We start from the raw sequence: 20,094 nt of genomic DNA on the forward strand, positions 1-20,094 counted from the left end.
GCATTCCAGTCTTCTGCTTGTTCTGATGACAAAAAAAAAAACAAGTTAGTCCTCTACTTCACATTGATAACTATTCCAAGTCAATTAGCAGGAAAGATTCCCCCATTGCAGTGGTGAAAAATTGTCATATTTATCTTCATATTTTGAAACTTGTAAAGTATTTCCTTTAGCTCTTCCAAGCAGCATAAGCAACAAGGTGTATGTTCAGCAAAGCAGGAGTTTGTGCAAAGGAAAAAATTGCATGCTGCCAGAACTGTACTTCTAACAAAAAATAGTTTTTGTAATTTATAGGTACTGGATTTCAAATGTTAAGTTCAAAGTAAAATATTTTTGATATCTTGTTATTATTTATATTGTAGCGCTCAATTTTGTATAATAAACTGATAATTTTTGTATTATTACTTGTTAAACAGTAAATATTTTTTAAGTTTTGAAAATAAACAACACAATTGTATAATAATATATACCAGTATGCAATAATTAAATATATCAATCTTTATTTGATATAATGGGTGTTATTACAAGGGGTTAAAGAACAAGTTTGATACATGAACAAAGAAATTATATAATTTATACAAAGTTAGCATGGCAAAATTATCACCAAATAAAATTTGGTAACAAAAATCAGATGGCAGTGTAGCAACTCGAACATCCAAAAGAATGTTGCAAGAATTAAGGTGTTTTCTCATATCCAATGCTGTTGTTCTGCGAAAAGAACATTCAGTCACCTAAGACATTAATTATTTTACCATTTACATTTAGTGAAAACCTATTTAATCTAAATTGTGCAGCAAATGACTATATAACTCAAATTAGACAATAAATAAGGCACTGGACTCCACATTCCATTAAAAAAAATCACTGTTCCAACCTCTTTCACTAAGATAACGAACATCTTTTAGCCAATATAAGTCTTAGTTGTTGTCACAGTCCAGAAAGAACAAAGTTTCACTTAAATACATTACTAAATATTGGATTGTCTTCTAGTTATCCTTTAGCAATAACAAGCCATGGCTTCAAAAAAGAATTACTATTTATCTTTGACAGTCTTGACTATTGGAAATTAATATATACATCTTCCGGTAGGTCAATAAGTTGAAACAATTTCCAGTTTATGATTTTCTAAACTGAAATTATCTGTTTTTTTAAGTTTTCCACCTCTATGAAAAATCATAAGCTTTGTCTTTTCTGAATTAATTGTCAATAGATTATCTTCACAATATCTCCAAGTAAGATTAAGTCTTTCTCTAAGCGAAGAAGCTGAATTAGCCAAGAGAAGAATATCATCAGCATAAAGAAAACAGTCAATTTTGACATGAAGACAATGGCTATTATAGAACTTTGACTTTTCAGAAGTTTAGGAAAATCATTCAAAAACAAAATAAAAAGGATAGGACTTGTTGGTTCTCCTTGAGGTAGCCCTCTATTGGACTCAACATAATAATCAGTACAAAATGAAAAGTTTCTATAAGATATCTAGTATTAGAAAACACTCTTAAATTGACAAAAAACACAAAGACCAATGTTCCTAAGCTTATACCATAACAAATCATGATCGACTATATCAAAAGCTTTCTTGAGATCAATAAAAGCAGTATATAGTTTTCCTCGTTTCCTTGAAAGTGACGTTTGAATAAGACCAGTCAAAATAAACAAATTGGATTTGATGCCCCTATTTTTAACAAATGCTCCTTGGAGAGGTGTAACAATATTAAACTCCTCGTCCAGTTCTGGAGACGATTTGCCATAATAGTTTGAAAAAAAACCTTTCCAAATTCACTAAAGCAATTGGTCTATAATTAGTTGACATCTGCCTACTTCCCTCTTATAAATCATTCTTAAAACAACTTGTTTCCAAGATAAAGGAAAAGAGCAATTAGATCAAAAGGAGTTAAACATCCAATATGTCTAAAAATATCTTTCTGTAGAAAGATATTTTATCATTTTGTTCCTTATATTATCAAGACCTAGTGCCTTAGATGATTTTAATTTTCTGGTTAGTTTCCAATTCGTTCAAAGTGATATGGTCATCCAAAAGACGAACAGTATTATCAAAACTTAAATCAATATAAATTACTATGTTTGGTCCAGCAAAATACTCCTGCAAATCCGAGGGGATATAGCATTTTCACACGGTTTCTTAATTTGAAATTTATTAACTAGTGACCAAAAATTTCTAGTATTTTTTGTCTTCAATAATAATAATTTTATTTTAGCCAAAAATAATTTTTCCTTCTCCTTACATAATGACTTGTAACTTTTATTTAATTTACAGAATTTGTCCAATAGATTTCTAGTTTTGTTTCTTTGAAACATTTGTAGTATTCAGTTCTTTGTTTCCTTTAAACATACACTGAGAATCGAACCATTGCTTCTCAAATGATAAAGAAATATATTTCTTAACCATTCCACATCGCAAAGCCAAAGTCAACAAAGTCTGTAATAGTTCATCATAGTAACTCTGCAGATCTGACAAAAAGGTTCCTTTAACAGAGGTATATAGCAAACTGATCATAGACAAATAGTCATCCAATCTTTCTTCCATATGTAGCGAATTTTTGGAAGTTTCAGAGTCAATACACTATCCGTCGTAAATTCAAATGATATTGAAATTGGAAAGTGATCAGAATCGAAAATATCAAGAACTCTAAAATCCAATAGTCTGTCTAAATAAATTTGCATTTACTGTTATTAGCTCTATAACAGCTAGACCGACTGTCGAAAGAAAAGTAAATTTAGCCGGGTAGTCTGAAGCACATCGACTGTTTAAAATATACAATCCGTATGATTTTAATCAATTGTAAAAAACTTTTTCCTCTTTAGTTCAATATTAAATCATTAGATCTTTGGGAATTTAAAACATTAATATTACTCCCAGCATAAAAATTATCTAGTTCCTTGCCTATTCTAGCATTCGTGTCTCCCCAAATAACTATATCCTCAGAAATTCATCAACATGTCTTCCATTTTTTTTTTAACAGTACATCATAAAGATCTACTCTCAAATAGTCAGTTTGATAATAGTTCTTGTTTAAGTGAACAAAAATTTCTCCTATAAACACTTGAACACTTCTGAGGAACCTAATTTTTGGGAAACTGCAGGAATGAGATTGCCATATGGACGACTGGGACCAGTTGGTTTTCTAGCAAGTTATTGTTATAAAAACAAATCTGGGTTCAACAAAGAACCAGTTTATAAGAGTTAATTGACCAAGTCTCTGTAAAAACAACTAAATCATAATTTTGCAATAAGTGTGTAAACTCTTGGTCATTCACTGTCAAGTCCAGCATTCCTTGACAATTCCAAGACAGTATTCTCATTACTAAAGTTTTATTTCTCTCTTTAGTAATTGTTCCCCTTAACCCTTTTGGCTGGATTTGTCTAAAAAAAGTATCAAATCTTCTGTAATTTGTTTTCAAATTGAAGGTGAATTTGTCACTACCAACTGTCAGGCAATCTGCTTTCAGAAATACTTCTTTATTCAAAGATTTAGCTTCTGCAAAAAAAGGCAACAATTTTATATGCCTTAGTTTTGATCTGTATGACAAATCATCAAAGACATATGTGAGTAGGACAGCGATGCCTGAATTTTCTTTAAATTTTTAAAAAACTCTTTTGTCATCTTGAGTATAGGGCTTAAACAAAATAAGCCAAGTTTCTGATATTCGATAACTATTAATAAAAGGAATAGATTCCTTGTTTTGTCTTCTAAATAATTCACTAAAAGTATTGGCATTATTAACTATTTCTTTGTCACCACAACTCAAACTGGAAATGATAATGTTATCTTTCTTCGAATCATTGTATATAGAATCTATATAATAATTCTGAAGAGAGACTTTATCCATACATACAGTTTTAAAAAGACAAAAAAAAGTTTGGTAATTTCTCTTTCCAGGCGAGATAGACGTTCACATACTCCTTATGTAAATTAAACAGCCATAAATTCTACCTACTTGAACCTGTAACCGGTGCGTATGAAGTTTATTCTTCCAAAACAAACGTTTTCCTAACCCCCTCTGGGTTCTTTTTCAGCTAGTTTTACCTGAAGAAGAACCCAGAAGGGGTTAGGAAAACGTTTTGTTTTGTAAGAATAAACTTCATAAGCACCGGTTACAGGTTCAAGTAGGTAGAATTTGTTATACAACCTGGTGTGCGGTTTCTGATTTTATATTAAACAGTCAGTCAAATTTTGATGACGGTCCTTCCAGTTTCGATAGAATAGTATCAAAATGTTCAAGTAAACACAGAATTTTCTGAGGTAGTTGAGAAGGAATATCCTGCGATGCAAAATAGTCATCCAGTCGAGATGATTTCATTGTTGGTTCACTTGGATATCAACGACGTTTACCAGCAGAAGTCAAAGCTTTATTGCGAGGTGAAGGTGGTGTACGAGACATTGGACCTGGGTTAAGTTTGACTCCTCCAATAACAAGCAAAAAGAACAAAATTAAAAAAGAAAGTATCACAGTGGAAAAAGACATCTTCAATAAAGTCAATTAATGGCAAATAGTTGAATTGTAGTTTGTAACAGTAAGTAGTAGAAAAAACACGCCAACAGCCAGCACTGTCAGAAGCACCCCCCTTAAATATATAAAAACTAAAAGTACTGTGCACCATCAGGTCACTTTTTTATTGTATATCCTCCATAACATACAATTGGTAATAAAAGATTCAATCTGAGTTGCATTTTACAGTTTCAGTATGTTTAGTTGATAAGTAATCAGTCTAATAGACTTCTAATTAATTAGTATCAACAATAGCACTTCTTTCAGAATTCAGTTAATTGATAATCAGCCCAAAAGCCTTATTGGTCTATCACTAACTTTTAATACAAAAATACGGAGTTGGGCTCCCCTTTTTTTTGTACGTATGTGTAGAAAATGTTTTTAAATGTGAAAACTCAATGCTGCAATATAGGAGTTGACCCCTTTTGGAATAAATGATTCAATTAAAGTTGTAACATTAAAAAATAAATACTACTACCTTTTTTAGCACATTTCAAGATATAAATTGGGATTTTGGAACAGTCTGCCAAATAAGACAGGCAAATTCTTCACTGTATAACACAAGTGTAGCAGTTCTTTGTTGCAAAATGTGAATTCTGTGTGGGAATGATTGAGTGTGCAGTTAGGTTTAGAAGCAATGTTCCCTCTAAGCTGCATGGCCGTGCATGGCTAAAGTTGTTGCTGCGCACGAGAATTTGTGCTGCGCAGGCGAGCGTGCACACTGATTTGAATTGTTTACTTATTTCTCACTTTGTCTGCAACATGATTATTGCGACGTATATTTCAATTAAATACATCAAATCATTGACAAAAGATAATACTTTGTATGGAAGTATGTTTTAAAATGAATTTTAATCTCTACTTTATAATTATTTTGATTTTTATAGGAAAAAATAAGATTATATATATGCTCAGAAAAATTTTTTGCTCAGAGAATTATATGTTCTGCTCATCTACAAAAAAAATTAGAGGGAACATTGTTTAGAAGTGATGTGGATATGCAAATGATCCAATTTAATAGAAAATATCAAATGCATTTAACAACAATAACCTAATCACCAATATTGTTCATGGACTGCAATAGTGACACAATTAAAAAAAAAAAAAATTGAATCAATACACATTTTGGCTACATAAAACTTTGTGGCAGCAACACTGGCATAACTAACAGTCAAGTAATAATCGACCAGTAGGCATAAGTGTTGTTGCTTTTTTGCAGTTGTCATTCTTTGTCCCTCTAATCCCTTTTACTTCTATTACTTTTGGATTTATTCTTAAAATTAATTTGAAAGTCATAAGGTAAAATGTAAATAATTATATTACTTAAAATTTTTTTAAACTACTTTTTACGAAGTTTATATTTTTGTATTAAAAAATTTTTTGAACAGGCAATTAATGTTTTTGCTCTTCATTATAAAGATCTTTGTTCAAGGATGAATAAGATATTTGATCAAAATTAAATGTTTCAAACATAATATTGGTATTTTAACGAACATGGCATTTTTATTTATTTGAACATAAATATTTATCTTAAAGGTCTTATTTACATAAAATAGGTTTAAACATGTAAATTTACATATGCAAACAGCTTAAACATTAAAAATTGTGTGTTCAGATAAAATTTAACCTTCAAAAAATTGTTATAATGATGATATTTTAAAAGTTCTTTAAATAAGAATTAAAGAATTAAATTTTATGCATTCAAATTGGTAACAGATAAATTGTTGCTTATAAATTAATGTGAAATTATTTAAAATTTTGTTAGAATAATAAATTTTAAATTAAAATTTTCTTGAAGATTTAAATTGTTATTAGATCTTTAATATTTTCAATTTAAATTTGTCTTCGGAAATAATGATAGAAGTATATTAAAAATGCAAGTATCAAAATTATTCTAAATTCAATTTTAAAAACTATTAGTGTTTAGAATTTTAAAGATTTAATATTTTTGGTTTGTTCATGTATCATTTTATTAATTACTCTGCTTTTTAAATTTACTGCCTAATTCAATTTGTTTTGTACTCCTTGCAATGTCTGTTCTTGGTTCACACACCTTTCAATGTTTTTTCATTATTTGTTATTTTTGAAGAAATCTGTTTGCCCTCGGTCTTCATTAATTTGTTCATTCTGATTTCCAAACTTCTAATTTAGAAAATCTATTTAACCCCATGAATATTGTTTTTTAACTCTAAACTTTATAAACTTATATTGATAAATAAAATCTAATATAATACAGTAGATCATCAATTATCCGACTCCCGATTAACCGACCGCGTTCTAGTCGGCAAATTCAAATGTTCACTAGTGATGTGGCGCTACAATATTTGGTTATGTCTTGGCTACTTTAATATTATTTTTGTTAAATTTTTGCATGTTTTAGCTGGCAGCACTGGCTCGACCATGAAAGGGAGGCTAGTATTTAAACCAGGCCTAATACACTATACTAATAACGTATTTTTTCATACTTTTCGGTTATACGACCAACCCCAGCCCCCAATTAAGTCGGATAATCGATGCTCTTCTGTAATAAAAACATTAATTTTTGTATTATTAAGCTCTAGAAAGTCATTCTTAGTTGCTTACTTTTTGTTGCCATTGGTTTCCTTTTATACCACAGGATTTACTTCAAAAATTGAATGCATATTCAATTTTTCTCTTAAAAAAATACTTTAACTGTGTATTTGATTTCAATATACAACTATAGAATTACACTTATGGGAAAAAAACAAGATATTGGGAATCCTGAAGGATCCTTTTTGAGTGATGGTGAATTTTGACAGCTCAAACTCTTCAAGCCTGGAATATATGATAAAAAAAAAATATCAAAGAATTGAACCTTAAAAGCAATTCCAGAAGAATCTTTTGCAAATTCTAACATTTTCGATCTTCACAGATGATCTTCCTCAGGATTTTTTTAATTGGAATGTGGAAATGGAACATTTTTAAGAATTATTTAAAAAACGAGACTTAAATTTAAAACACGATTATAAATGAGAATTTTTTAAACTAATTCTTTTTAAAAAAAATTTTAAAATAATTTAAATTGATTAAATTGAAATTAAATCTCTTCAAAATAATTTTTTCAATTTGACTGTTCCCTTTTAGAAGGCATTCCCCTAGGCAGATCGCCCAAGTGTTGCATTGCCATAACTTAAACAACTAACTAACTTTCAAAAATTCTCTCATGAGAACATTACATAAGATTTTTTGTTTGCAATTTGAAAAAAATTGGACCTATAAATTCCCACTGTTTTCTGTCTTTTAACTCTGTTCTTAATCTCAAGAACAGAGTTAAATGAAAAGCAGAAACCAGATATGGAAAGATTAGGGGGGGTGAGGTCCCTATTAACTATACATATATGAACTTGTGTTCATATATGTATAGTTAATAGGTCAAATCGGAAGTTGTGTTAGATTAAAAAGGTTTCTCTCGAAAGGAGTTAGATGACTGGCACGACTATATTACTAACAGAAAAGTATGATGTACAGGGGCAAGCCACTACTAATTTGAGGTGGAGAGCATATATTTTTAATCATATTTTTAATAATTTTTTAATTTAAAATTGCACCCTGGCATTGTGGTGATCTCTCAATAAATAATTGCTTGTAATCAAATTCATTTAAATTTTCAGTGGTTTTTTTTTATAAGAGTGATTAAGACCTAATACAAAATTTTTTGAAAATTTATTATTAAATTCACACTAAATTATGTTAACACTGTTTATGAAAATTCTGAAATTTTTGTTATTGAAGAAAGATGGGCATTTATATATAATTATTTTTTAAATTTATTACTTTTGCTTTTTAAATATTTGAATTTAGCAGTTTTATTTCTTTAATCTTATGTTTTTAATGTGATTTATAATCTTTGAACATAAAAAAGCAGTCAATATTTGATATTAATTCAATGTTTATTTTTTTTCTTACAGGTTTCATGAATAAAATCTATCATCCAAATATTGATGAAGTGTAAGTGAATATTTTATTTTTGAATTAATTGATGATTGATTTGTTAAATTTAGTATAAAAAGTTTTTTTTAAAGAGATTTCATAAACTTTTAAGGAGCTTAATGGGTTAAAATTTAATTGTAAAATATTTAATTTCAAGTTGTAATTAAAATCTTTAACGTTATTAAAGTTTCACTTTGACTTAGTTAATTGACTGAATATGAAAAATTTATTGATTTAAACATAAAATTGCTTATTTTATTAAGATGCATTCAGAATGCATTCTTTAAATGTATTCAAATAAAACTGAAAGATATTCAAAAATTTAAAATAAAAAATTGAGCATAACACTGAAATAATGTACATTTTTATTTGAGTTAAATGTATCTTGCCAGTTGTCCTGATGGTAGAAGCTGATCTAAAAGTTTTTTAATCATAGTACAGTATTTAGATCATCATAAAATTCCAAAAAAATTTCTGGTACTGGCTATTTTAAATGTTAATGTTTGAAATGCTAAAAAAACAAAATATAAGTAAGTTTAATTCTAATGTTATAAGACTTTTTACATATAAAATGTAAACTGCTATATTACAGATCTGGAACAGTTTGCTTGGATGTAATCAATCAAGCTTGGACAGCACTATATGGTAAATATAACTATCATTTTTATTATATATATATAATGTATTTGTGTGATAAATATAATACATATATATTTTGCTCTGAAGTTTTTTGATTAGTGAGTTATTATTAGATAAACCTAATAGTGCATTTTCTACATAAATTATTAGTTCTAATTATCAGATTTCAATTTATGGGACTTATGAATCAATTTTAAAGGTCACTTTTATATTTGGCAGATATTTCATTTATATAACTGTTACTGACATTCAGTACATTGAAATTTATGCATTATTTTCAATTTACAGGATGTAACAATGCAGTATTCTTTCAGTGTGTCAATCTTCTTACTCTCTTAATTCAAGGATCTCTGTATAAATGCAGATATTGGCTCTGGTTTTATTTTTCTTTACTTGAATCATTATAAATTCAGAAAATATTTACATGTGAAGTTCAAATTATTTCTTATCAAAATTGATTGTGATTGGATTATATGTTAAAAATTTTGATTACGGGTAACCTTTGATATACACAGTTAATTGATTCTACAGATATCCAGCATATATCAAAACTGCACATACGAAGTTAATTCATGAATTAGGTCATTCAGAATTCATCTGAAATTGTAGTTTTTACATTTATATTTGTTGGGTTGAGTAAAAACATGGAAAATGAAGAAATTGAGTTTAATAATTCTGTGATAGTTACGAGCAGTGCAAAGACAGAGAGACGAAATGAGAGGAACAAAACACAATGAGTTTTATTTCCTTGCTCATAAACAAACAGGATACAGTGGATACCAACAAGTACCTTTCCCACCGACAATATCCGAGAGCAAATACCGAAACTATTACAATAAAATTTCCCGACAATATTACCTTAAAATATAAACCTTAATTATAATATACAATAAGATTTCCCGACAAGATCGCTTAAGTTATAAACTAAAACTAGTATATAAGATAAAGAAATAAAAAGAAAGAGGATGTCAAGAATATACAGGAAAGCGGGTACCCACGACTAGATGGTGATGACGAAACTACCGGCCGAAGTATTACGGTGAGAACGGGGATCGGCAAACACTTTCACTCCTTTTTAATTTCTCCAAAATACTGCTGTTCAAATCGATCTCTCTATCTTCTCTTGATACTAGGTATACTCGGGAGACTCCACTATCCTTCCTTCCTACTCGAGTTCTCGCCTCAGAATGACACACGTGTTCCCCTTTCTTCCCTCAGGGCTGCACTCCCTCTTTTGTTTTCAGGGGTGAGTCATCGAACTCACTAAGGAAGGGTAAGAACAATAGATACGTTCCAGGAAGAATGGACAAAGAGGTTAGAAAGAGAGGAATAAAGGAAATAAAGAAAGTATAAAATATAAAAACGATACAATTACATAAAAAATATACACCTTAAGCATGGCGTGTAGCCACAATTCTTTAATTTTTTTAACGATTTTAGAATATGTAGCTGCATACAGTAATAATAAAAAAATTACAAAAAATAACATTAAAGATTAGAATGGTTAGATCGACCACTAAAGCAGCCCCAAAAAAGAAAAACAGGAAGTAAAAATTTCAAAAATCAAGCAAAATATTTTGAATTACCTGTAGTTGCTGCCTTTTTTTTCTTACTGTAGTTTTTTCCCAGAAAAGATATGGAATAAAACATAAATGTTTGCAGAAATTACACTAAATATAAAAATAAATTAAATTATCTAAATAAAAGTATGGAACTAGAAAAACTAAAGTTCATTTTCTTACTAGCAGATGAACAGATAAAATGATTGATTCAGACATTGCTAGCTCTGAGGCTGTCAAGTTGGTAATGTTGAACTTTCCTCAGAGCAGACCCGTATTAACTGGAAGCAAATATCAAGAGTTAACTATATTATTAAATAGTAGTAATTATTATAGTTTCACTTCTTATTTCCAAACAAGTATTATGAAAACAAATGGTGTTTTCAAAACTATGAGATCTGTTTTCCTAATTTGTAAAATGTCTAATTGAAAATTTTTCAATAAATGTTGCTGGTAAGGAATAACATTAAATGCCTTTTTCCTACCCAAAATTTCATGGGAATTTAACAATCATGGCATTTATTTTCAACAATTTTAGCTGTTACAAAAATACTGTACAAAATGTCACAAATGTATTTAATCAACATTACAGCTTAATGAAATTTAACTTTTTATCTAAAAATGTTGCATAGTCACTCTAGCATTGAATAGTCCAAACTTAAGTGTTTTTATAATTGCTTTCCATGCATTCATTATTGTTAATTTAAGCTGTCACTAAGTTGACAGATTTTATTTAAACTATTGAACTAATTATCCCCTAGAAATTTTCAGTTGGGTTTATATCCAGATTTCTGATTGGTAAAGAAATTGCTTCAATCTTTAACTTTTGAATATTTAGGCATGTGAAGTTAACTTTTGAATCACAATGCATGTGTCATGAGTCACATGTCCCTTGCTCATATTGTTTATAACAAGGCTTTGTTCTTACATGTGCTAAATATACACTGCATTTGCAATGTTGGAAAGAAATAATCAATAAATTTGCATCAGATTTTCTCAAACTTGTTTATAAAGACTTATTTAAAGTTATACTTTTAGAAAGATTATATTCAAGTTTTGTGGCATTTGAGAGATGCAATCCATTGAAAAACCTTTCTGATGCAATGTCAAGTCAAGTAGCAACTCTTCCACAGTAATACACTTGCTCTTGCATCAGTTTGTGAAGCAGTTTCTCATGAAGTATCACATTCTGTAAGACTGACAGCTATTCTATTTGTCAGATCTTGTTCCCTGTGACTTTCCTTTTTCCCAAAAATCAAAAACTATTTGAAAAAAGAGAGATTCCAGGATTTTGAAAAACTACTGTACTGTGGAATGTGATGAGGCAGCCATTCTGTTTTGTATTATTTTAAAGTATGTTTATGACTTCAGAAGGACTACTACTACAAAAATGATTGTTACAAATCTGTAATCATTTTTAAAATAAATCCAATCTGGATACTTTATGACCAGTCCTTACATTTGACAAATCTGTGTGAGATCAAAACTTGCTAAAAATAGTTCTTAATTTTGTAAATTGTAAAGTAGACTTAGAGTATTTTTTTTTATTTCTCAGATAAAAGAGTAAATCAATCATTTTTTTTTAGATTTATCCAATATATTTGAATCTTTCTTACCACAACTTTTAACATATCCTAATCCAATTGATCCATTGAATGGTGATGCTGCAGCTATGTATTTACATAAACCAGAAGAATATAAAAAGAAAGTACAAGGTAAGTATTCAACGTAAATCTCTAACTTGTAAAAATTTTTACTTGTTGCAGATCTTACGATGATAATATTTTTATGAAGAAATTTAAATTAACTTCAAAAATTTGTTGAATTGAGTCTCTCTCTATTCAACAAATTTTTAAAAATTGTAAAAAAATAACATTATTCTATATTCTTACTAAAATCAATTTTCTTTTTATAAATGAAATTTAAGCACACTTCAATAAAATTTTACGTTTCTTGTTAAATGAACATTATGTATTGCTTTAGTATAGTTGATTGTGGTTTTAAAACCATTTTCCAAAAATATGGTTTGGTATCTTATAAAGAGTACTTAAATTATTTAATTTTTTTCATCATTGAGAATAGGTTAGAACTACTTAATTAATGAATAGCTAAACATAAAAGAGCTTTAAATACAAGAAATTTATTAGACGCAAATGTGAGAAAACGATTTTGCTAGGTAAAAATGTATTTCGAGAAATTCCATTACATTTGACAGCAACATTTCAGAGCAATGATCTCCAAAATGGGTTTGCTGTTTAGGCTGTAGTGGTTCAGCACACTCTTGAAAGGAAAGTGGGTGTTAGAGGAATTGGAAGACAAGGGAAACAAACAATTTAGAAAAGTACTCTATACGATAATTTATTGGAATGGAAACATCCATATTCACTTCTAAAAAGTTTAAGGTGTAGGTATCAATTGGCAAGTGACATTACTGGAAATCTTATTGATGCAAGTGAAATAATGAGGGCTATACAATAATACATATAAAACCAAGCATTCTCTTGGGCTAAGGTTTAGGGGCTCTTATCAAAAGGTGTATTCTTGATCCTGACTAGTTCTGCGATATTGGTGTATATGTGCTTCCTCGTTGTGCGGATGGTCCTATTCAAGCACATACTCTGCACTTTAACAAGTAATGGTTCATTAGCAAGTTATGGTTCAAGTAATGATTGAATTCAAAAAAATGACATAAGTAGCACTTTTTTGCATTCCATCAGAAAGTCATATCTGGCTCTTGCCTAAGTTAGGCTTATGAGCGTTCGATTGTATCTATTAGCCGGCATCGCTAATTAATCAAACAACAGTGATACTACACCAGAGTAAAGTAAACTAGCATACCACTTAGGCAAGAGCCAGATATGACTTTCTGATGGAATGCAAAAAAGAAAGTGCTACCTTCAAAGTTTCTAAGTATAGAACTTTTTCCCTTTCACAAAGTCATTAGCACCCAACTGTTTTATGACTTTCCCTTAGATGAGAAATGGGGGGGTTGAAGTTTTATTTCTAGCTAACACACTTTCTGATTTAGATATCAGATATTTTAAGTCTAATACATAGTATTGTAACGATTTTTTGAAGAATCAAATAGAATAAAATGATGTTAGAATGTCATTTCCGATGTTATCAGGAAGTTCCTATTTTAGCAGGAAATTTCCAATTTATGCTTTGGAAAACTTGCTTATTCATCTAAATAGTGTCAAATAACATAAAAATAAGTAAAAATAGCACTGAAAAACCATGAAAATAATAATTTTTTAGCATTTGTTTACATTCTAGATTCTGATTCATATAGTCAAATTTGAATCAATCTTTTTTGAAAAGACCCTTATTTGTCAACCTAATGTCATTAAAACTAGAAAAAACCAGAATTCAAACAGGAATGTACAAAAGCTATAACCAATAATTTAAACAATATCTCTCCATAGAATAAGAACAGAAAAAATTTTTTTTGAATCAAATATTATTATGTTGGACCAAGAAAATTAATACTGTAGTTGGAATAGTCATACAACTAAAAGGAAGCAGTTTGCACTAAAATATTTTGGATTTAATAATTATTTCAAAACTGCGTAAAGCCATAAGCTTGTGTCAACAAAGAGTTGTAAAATGACTCTCCCTGTAGCTAGAAAGCTGCAGTTTCTTTTGTTTGAAAGAAAACAGATAACCTAAGTATATTTAAATAGTAAATTAATTAAAACTTTTTATTTACTTTAATTTTTACATTCTTTTTTCGTAAATTTAAAATTAAATTATTTTCAATTTTTATTTTATTTGAAATTTAACAGTCATAAACTGTGATATATTTGTGACAAAAACCAAAAAACAGATTGATTCTAGCACCAATTTGAAATGAGATATCGCAATTTTAATAATTATATTAAAATTCAATTTCCTGCTGCACTGCATTAATCACTTTTTATTTATTTCTGAACACCAGGGGGGTTAAACCTGATGAGCCATAAATATAATTTAGGTAAGAATGGTAACCACATTTATGATGAATTAGTGTCCTGCACCTGGCATGTTGACAATCTGACTCACAAATTCTGAGAAATGGTGGTGACACCCGGACGGGTTGAACAAATTAAGACCTGCCTGGCCATTTGTCACATGTGTGCATAAGTCTTCTGCCCCCACCTCTAGTCTTTGGTCAGAGTGGGTACAGAACAAAGCATGTGGTAGTCTAGCTTGCCTTGTCTCAAACACAATTCATTGCAGGCCTCAGAATTTTCGGCACAACGAGACATTGTTTTGCAGAGTGAACAGTATGGCGCTGGGCATTAAATGCAAGGTCAGTCGCGAGAACAGTCAGTTTCAAGAAGTGTGGACTAAAAAGTACTGTTTTATGCAACAGAACAACAGCATTATTTGCCTCTTGTGCAACAGAGCAGTAGCAGTGCCAAAAGAATTCAGCCTGAAGCGACATCATGAAAGCCAACACAAGGATTTCCTTCTGCAAGGTACGGAGCATGAACGGAAAATCAAATCATTACGATGATCACTAATCAGCCAACAAAATGTGTTCAAGAAACAATCTAGAGAATTGGATGTGGCTGTTGAAGCCAGCCTAGAAATATCTGCTTTAACAGCCAAGAATGGGAAACCTTTCACAGATGATGATATGATAAAAAAAAGTGTCTTATTGCACGTGAGATGTGTCCTGAGAAGACAGTGTTTTCAAACAATCAGTCTTAACCACATGATGATACAATGGAGAATCTCTCAAATTGCATCAGACATTTCTGGCCAACTTAACATTTTAGTTGCAAACTGTGCTTATTTATCTTACTTATCTTTGGCTGTGGACAAATCCACTGACATATCATCAACAGCACAAGTGATTGTGTTTATTAGAAGTGTTTCACTACATTTTATTGTGAATGAAGAATTTCTTGGCATGGCATCGCTTTTGGACATACAACTTGTGCTGACTTACTAACTGGTTTATTGAGCGTTTGCAACAAATCAGCACTGGATTTTTGACAAGCTATCCAGCATCGCCACTGATGGAGCACTGTCTATGGTTGGACGTGAGAATGGCATGGTCACCTTGCTGAAAAACCAGCTTGGGGACAGGCAAAAGGAGTTAGTCCAGTATCATTGCATAATTCACCAACAGCAACTTTGTGCAAAGAAGCTGGAATTTGAACGCCTGCTGAAAGATGACTATAATTCTGTGAACTTAATTCGCCGTCATAGACCCAACCATCGACTCTTCATATCATTTCTTGAAGAAATAGATGCTGATTATGCTGACTTGCCTATGTATACTGAAGTTTGTTGGCTGAGCACTGCAACAGTCCTCAAGAGGTTTGTGGAGCTATTGGGGCCTGTTATCACTTTCCTCAAAGAACTGAGGAAAACAAGGAATTTGGAGGGACAAAGATTGGCAATGTGATTTAGCTTTCCTTGCTGACATTACTGCTTATCTAAATGACCTTAATTTGAGATTGCAAGGAAAGATGCAACTTGTTTCTCAGTTAGCAAGTAACATCAATGCATTTATGACCAAACTAGCACTTTTCAAGTCCCATATGCAATCAGAGGACTTTATACACTTTCCACATTGCAAGGCCATAAAAGAGAAATACCCACATATGAAGATGGATTACTCTGACCAAGTTAACACCCTCCTTACATCATTCAATGAGAGGTTTGGTGAACAAAAAAATTAAATACCTTCTAAAACCGATAACCGGTGCGAACTATTTTTCGAAATGGCGATCGTTTTCACTGCCCCTCCTGGGCTCTTCCTCAGGCCAATTCTGGATTTGATAATCGAACAGCATAAATAAAAACGGAATAAAAGGAAATTTAAATATTTGGAACGGCACGCGGTTGCCCAACATACTCGATCGTTTAAATTACGGAACACGTTCCATTTATTTATGCTGTTCGATTATCAAATCCAGAATTGGCCTGAGGAAGAGCCCAGGAGGGGCAGTGAAAACGTTCGCCATTTCGAAAAATAGTTTGCACCGGTTATCGGTTTTAGAAGGTATTTAATTTTTTTGTTTATACAACCCGGTGTGGGAGAAGTGTTAGGTTTGGTGAATTCTAGAAATACAAGATCTACCTGCAGCTTTTTTAACTCCATTTGATGTGAAAGTGGAAGATGCTCCTCCAGATGTCCAAGTTGAGTTGATAGACATCCAGTGCAGTGATGACTTGAAATCACAGTTTAAAAATTCTAATCTTCTCACATTCTACAAAGAACTGCCAGATACATCATTTCCAAAACTGAAAGACAATGCTTGATTTTGTGCAAGCATGTTTGGCAGTATCTTGTATGCAAACAAGCATTTTCACTTATGAATTTAAATAAGTGCAAAACACAGAACGGGTTAACCAACGAGAATTTGGAAAATCTGCTGGTTGTTTCAACATCTGCCATTACGCCAGACATCAAGAAGATTGCCACCAGCATCCAATCTCAGCCATTGCATTAATCACTTGGAGGTCCGGCCCCCAGTCAGTAAACTTAATCCTAATTTGGCCCTTCTTCAGAAAAGGTTGTGCATCCCTGATTTAGTGTATTACATCTAGTTAGTAAAAAGAACAGAAAGCAAAAAAGAACACAAATCATAAATGTAAATCTAAGTCAGAAACATAGTTTAGGGCACTTTCATTCACAATCAGGAAGTCACTCTGTTATCTCAGATAAGATCTTATTGGACAATCTTCCAAAATATGACATATAGTCTGTCTTTCAGCACCACAATCATACTGTGGGGATGCAACTTTTCCCCACATAAAGACTGTCCCTACATATCCCTTGTTTTGTCTAAATTCTATTTAACACACACCAAAGATTTCTGGATAATTCAAAACCAGGTGGTCGCTTTGTGATACAAGAAAGTTGTCGACTGTCCACCGGAGAGACATCAGCCCAAAGCCTTTTTCAAGATTCAATAAGGTTGAAATTGCTGGAATGCAAGGACTTAGCTCTTAAGAGAGGGGAGGGTGTCTTGATTTAGGTCTATTTATGCTGAGGTAATCAATATCCTGATGAATCAGAAGTTGTGGACTGCACAATATTTTCCCATATTCCCTGAGCAGAGCGTCATCCCTTCGGAGTAGACGGGGGAGGACTCAAAATAGGTAACCAATCAATAAGAGTAGAGATTTAAGAGTGCCTGTTATGATACGTAGGATATTATTTAGTTGGGCATCCAGTTTTTTAATGTGAGCATTGTTTATCCATACCAGTGCACAGTATTCTGCTGCAGAGAAAACCAAGCCAAGAGCAGAAGTCTGCAAGGTGGCAGCAGAGAACCCCACATAGTTCCACATAACCTTTGGAGAATGTTGTTTCTGTTATTGACCTTGGCAGCAAGATTCATCAGATGTGTTTTAAACGACAAAGTTCTATCCAAATTGACACACAGATATTTCGGGTTCTTATTATATTTCAGTAAATTACTTTCAAAATTAACCTTTAATTCTTCATTTGCCAGTTTGTTATTAAGGTGAAAGCATGTAGCTTCAGTTTTTGTCTTACTCAATTAAAGTCTCTACTGGCAAAAATATTGTCCTAAGGTAGATAAATCCTCTGTCAAGATCTTCAGTTATTGCAAGGTCTTTGTCTCGTGACAATCACCCAATCGTCTCTGCATGCTTCAAAGGCAATGAAATTTGGGTAAGTCAGCTATGTAAAGGCTAAAAAGCAGTGGTGCCAGGACAGATCCCTGGGGCAGGCCATTATTTAGTTTTTTCTTAATCCTACTTCTCGAATTTTCCATGATAACTTGAAAGGGTTGGTTATTTAACATCTCGTCAACTATTTTAACTATTTTTAAGCAGGGTATCACTCTGAGCAGTTTATAGATTAGGCCATGCCGCCAGACAGTATCATATGCTGCAGTAAGATTGACATATACCGCAGATGTTTTTAATTGTCTTTGGTATCAAGCCTTTACAACTTTTGTAAAGGCTAGTACCTGGTCTGTACAGCTCCTATTCGGTCAAAAACCAGCCTGCTCTACTGGAATGTTCTGAAAAATTGTATTACTTGGTATGTTGTAAAGCAGTCTCTAAAAGCTTATACATTATGCTCAAGAGTGAGATAGGTTGATAACTCTCTAGTCTCTCATTAGATTTTCCAGGTTTCAAGATAGCTATGATTTTAGCTTTTTTCATTGCAAAAGGAATATTACCTTTCTGTAGGATGTCAGTAAAGAAACGAGCCATCCATTGCTTAGTGTACTTGCTGCTGTGTAGCAAGAATTCAGGATGGACACCACCATTTCCAGGGGCTTTACCAGCTTTTATTTGTTTAAGAGCAGCAGAGATTTCTTCAATAACAAAGGGTAGTGAATATGCCATATCATTTATACATTTAGCTTTGATAGTTCTTTTTTTAATCTTAATTGTGAATTCACAATCTCTAGGAGCTCTAGATGGATTTAGTATATGTTCTGCAATACTATTTGGAGTAACCAAGATTTCTCTACCTGGTTTGACGGTTGCTCATCCCATTCTTCTAAGCAGGGACTATGCCTTCCTACTCGACTTTGTAAAATCCAAATTTTGTACAGTGTTCATCCATCTAAGGCACCTGGTGTCATCTAAGCTGTGAAGTACTTCATTCCCTATTTCAAGATTGCCAGATTCCAAGAACTTCCTATACAGTAATTCACTTTTTTTCACTCCATCCGGGAATAAATCTTGCAGTATCCTCTAGGTATATATTTTTCGGTTACGCTAAACAGTGCTCCGACTAACCTTTCCAAGTTATTGGATGTAGATGGGATCCACCCCAAACATTTGTCAAAATATTCTGAGAACAAGGTCTAATTAGACTTATTAAAATTCCATCTTGTGCATGGTATACAGTAGAGTGTTGTTTATCTGAAAGCTGGTTAACCGAAACGTCTGTTATCCAAAAGCTTTCCAGTTGGACAGTGTCGTGCTGAATCGAACGTTTTTGATACTGGATTAATTTCTAAAGTATAATTTTTTTGTTTTTATATTTTTCAATATATTTATTTTGTTTGTACAGAATAAAGAAATAATTTTTAATGACACAATAGCCTCGATTATTATTATTAAAAATTTTTGTTAGGCTTAAAATCGACGAAAATCCAACACAAAGTGACACACAACGGAGAAAAATTTTAACATTGGATAGGTTAACATATTAATTAATATTGGATAGGTTAACAGTTATCCAAACAACCCCGGTCCCCAATTGATTCGGATAAACGATGCTCTACTGTACTATTTATTATAGGAATACTAAGTCTAATTTCAATAATTATTGGGCAGTGCTGACTATGCAGGAACTGATTTAAAACTGTGCGTGTAGCTGGTAACAGTTGTCTATTCTCATCTGAAGACACACAGCACAAATAAGGGTTATATTCACAATCCCAAGTCCTGGACCTAAAGATGTATTGATCCTTAGCATCAAACAGAAGGTAAAGATTATTTTCTT

At 31.5% G+C, this 20,094-nt stretch overlaps 1 protein-coding gene and 1 long non-coding RNA gene across 2 annotated transcripts in view; both read left to right on the plus strand.

Moving 5' to 3' along the window:
- LOC136986094 (ubiquitin-conjugating enzyme E2 H) overlaps positions 1-20,094 on the plus strand; it is a 55,635-nt gene that overhangs the window by 32,029 nt on the left and 3,512 nt on the right. Inside the window, exons 4-6 of the mRNA XM_067283560.1 lie at positions 8,439-8,478; positions 9,053-9,105; positions 12,245-12,373. Coding sequence (XP_067139661.1) covers positions 8,439-8,478; positions 9,053-9,105; positions 12,245-12,373 — 222 coding nt within the window. The remainder of the gene's footprint in view (positions 1-8,438; positions 8,479-9,052; positions 9,106-12,244; positions 12,374-20,094) is intronic.
- Positions 16,227-17,186, plus strand: LOC136986064 (uncharacterized). The gene is made up of 2 exons (XR_010882420.1): positions 16,227-16,311; positions 16,704-17,186. It is a non-coding gene; the product is annotated as an uncharacterized lncRNA (long non-coding RNA).

This window comes from Centruroides vittatus, unplaced genomic scaffold (genome assembly GCF_030686945.1).
Source record: "Centruroides vittatus isolate TY-2023 unplaced genomic scaffold, ASM3068694v2 contig_990, whole genome shotgun sequence".
NCBI lineage: Eukaryota > Metazoa > Arthropoda > Arachnida > Scorpiones > Buthidae > Centruroides > Centruroides vittatus.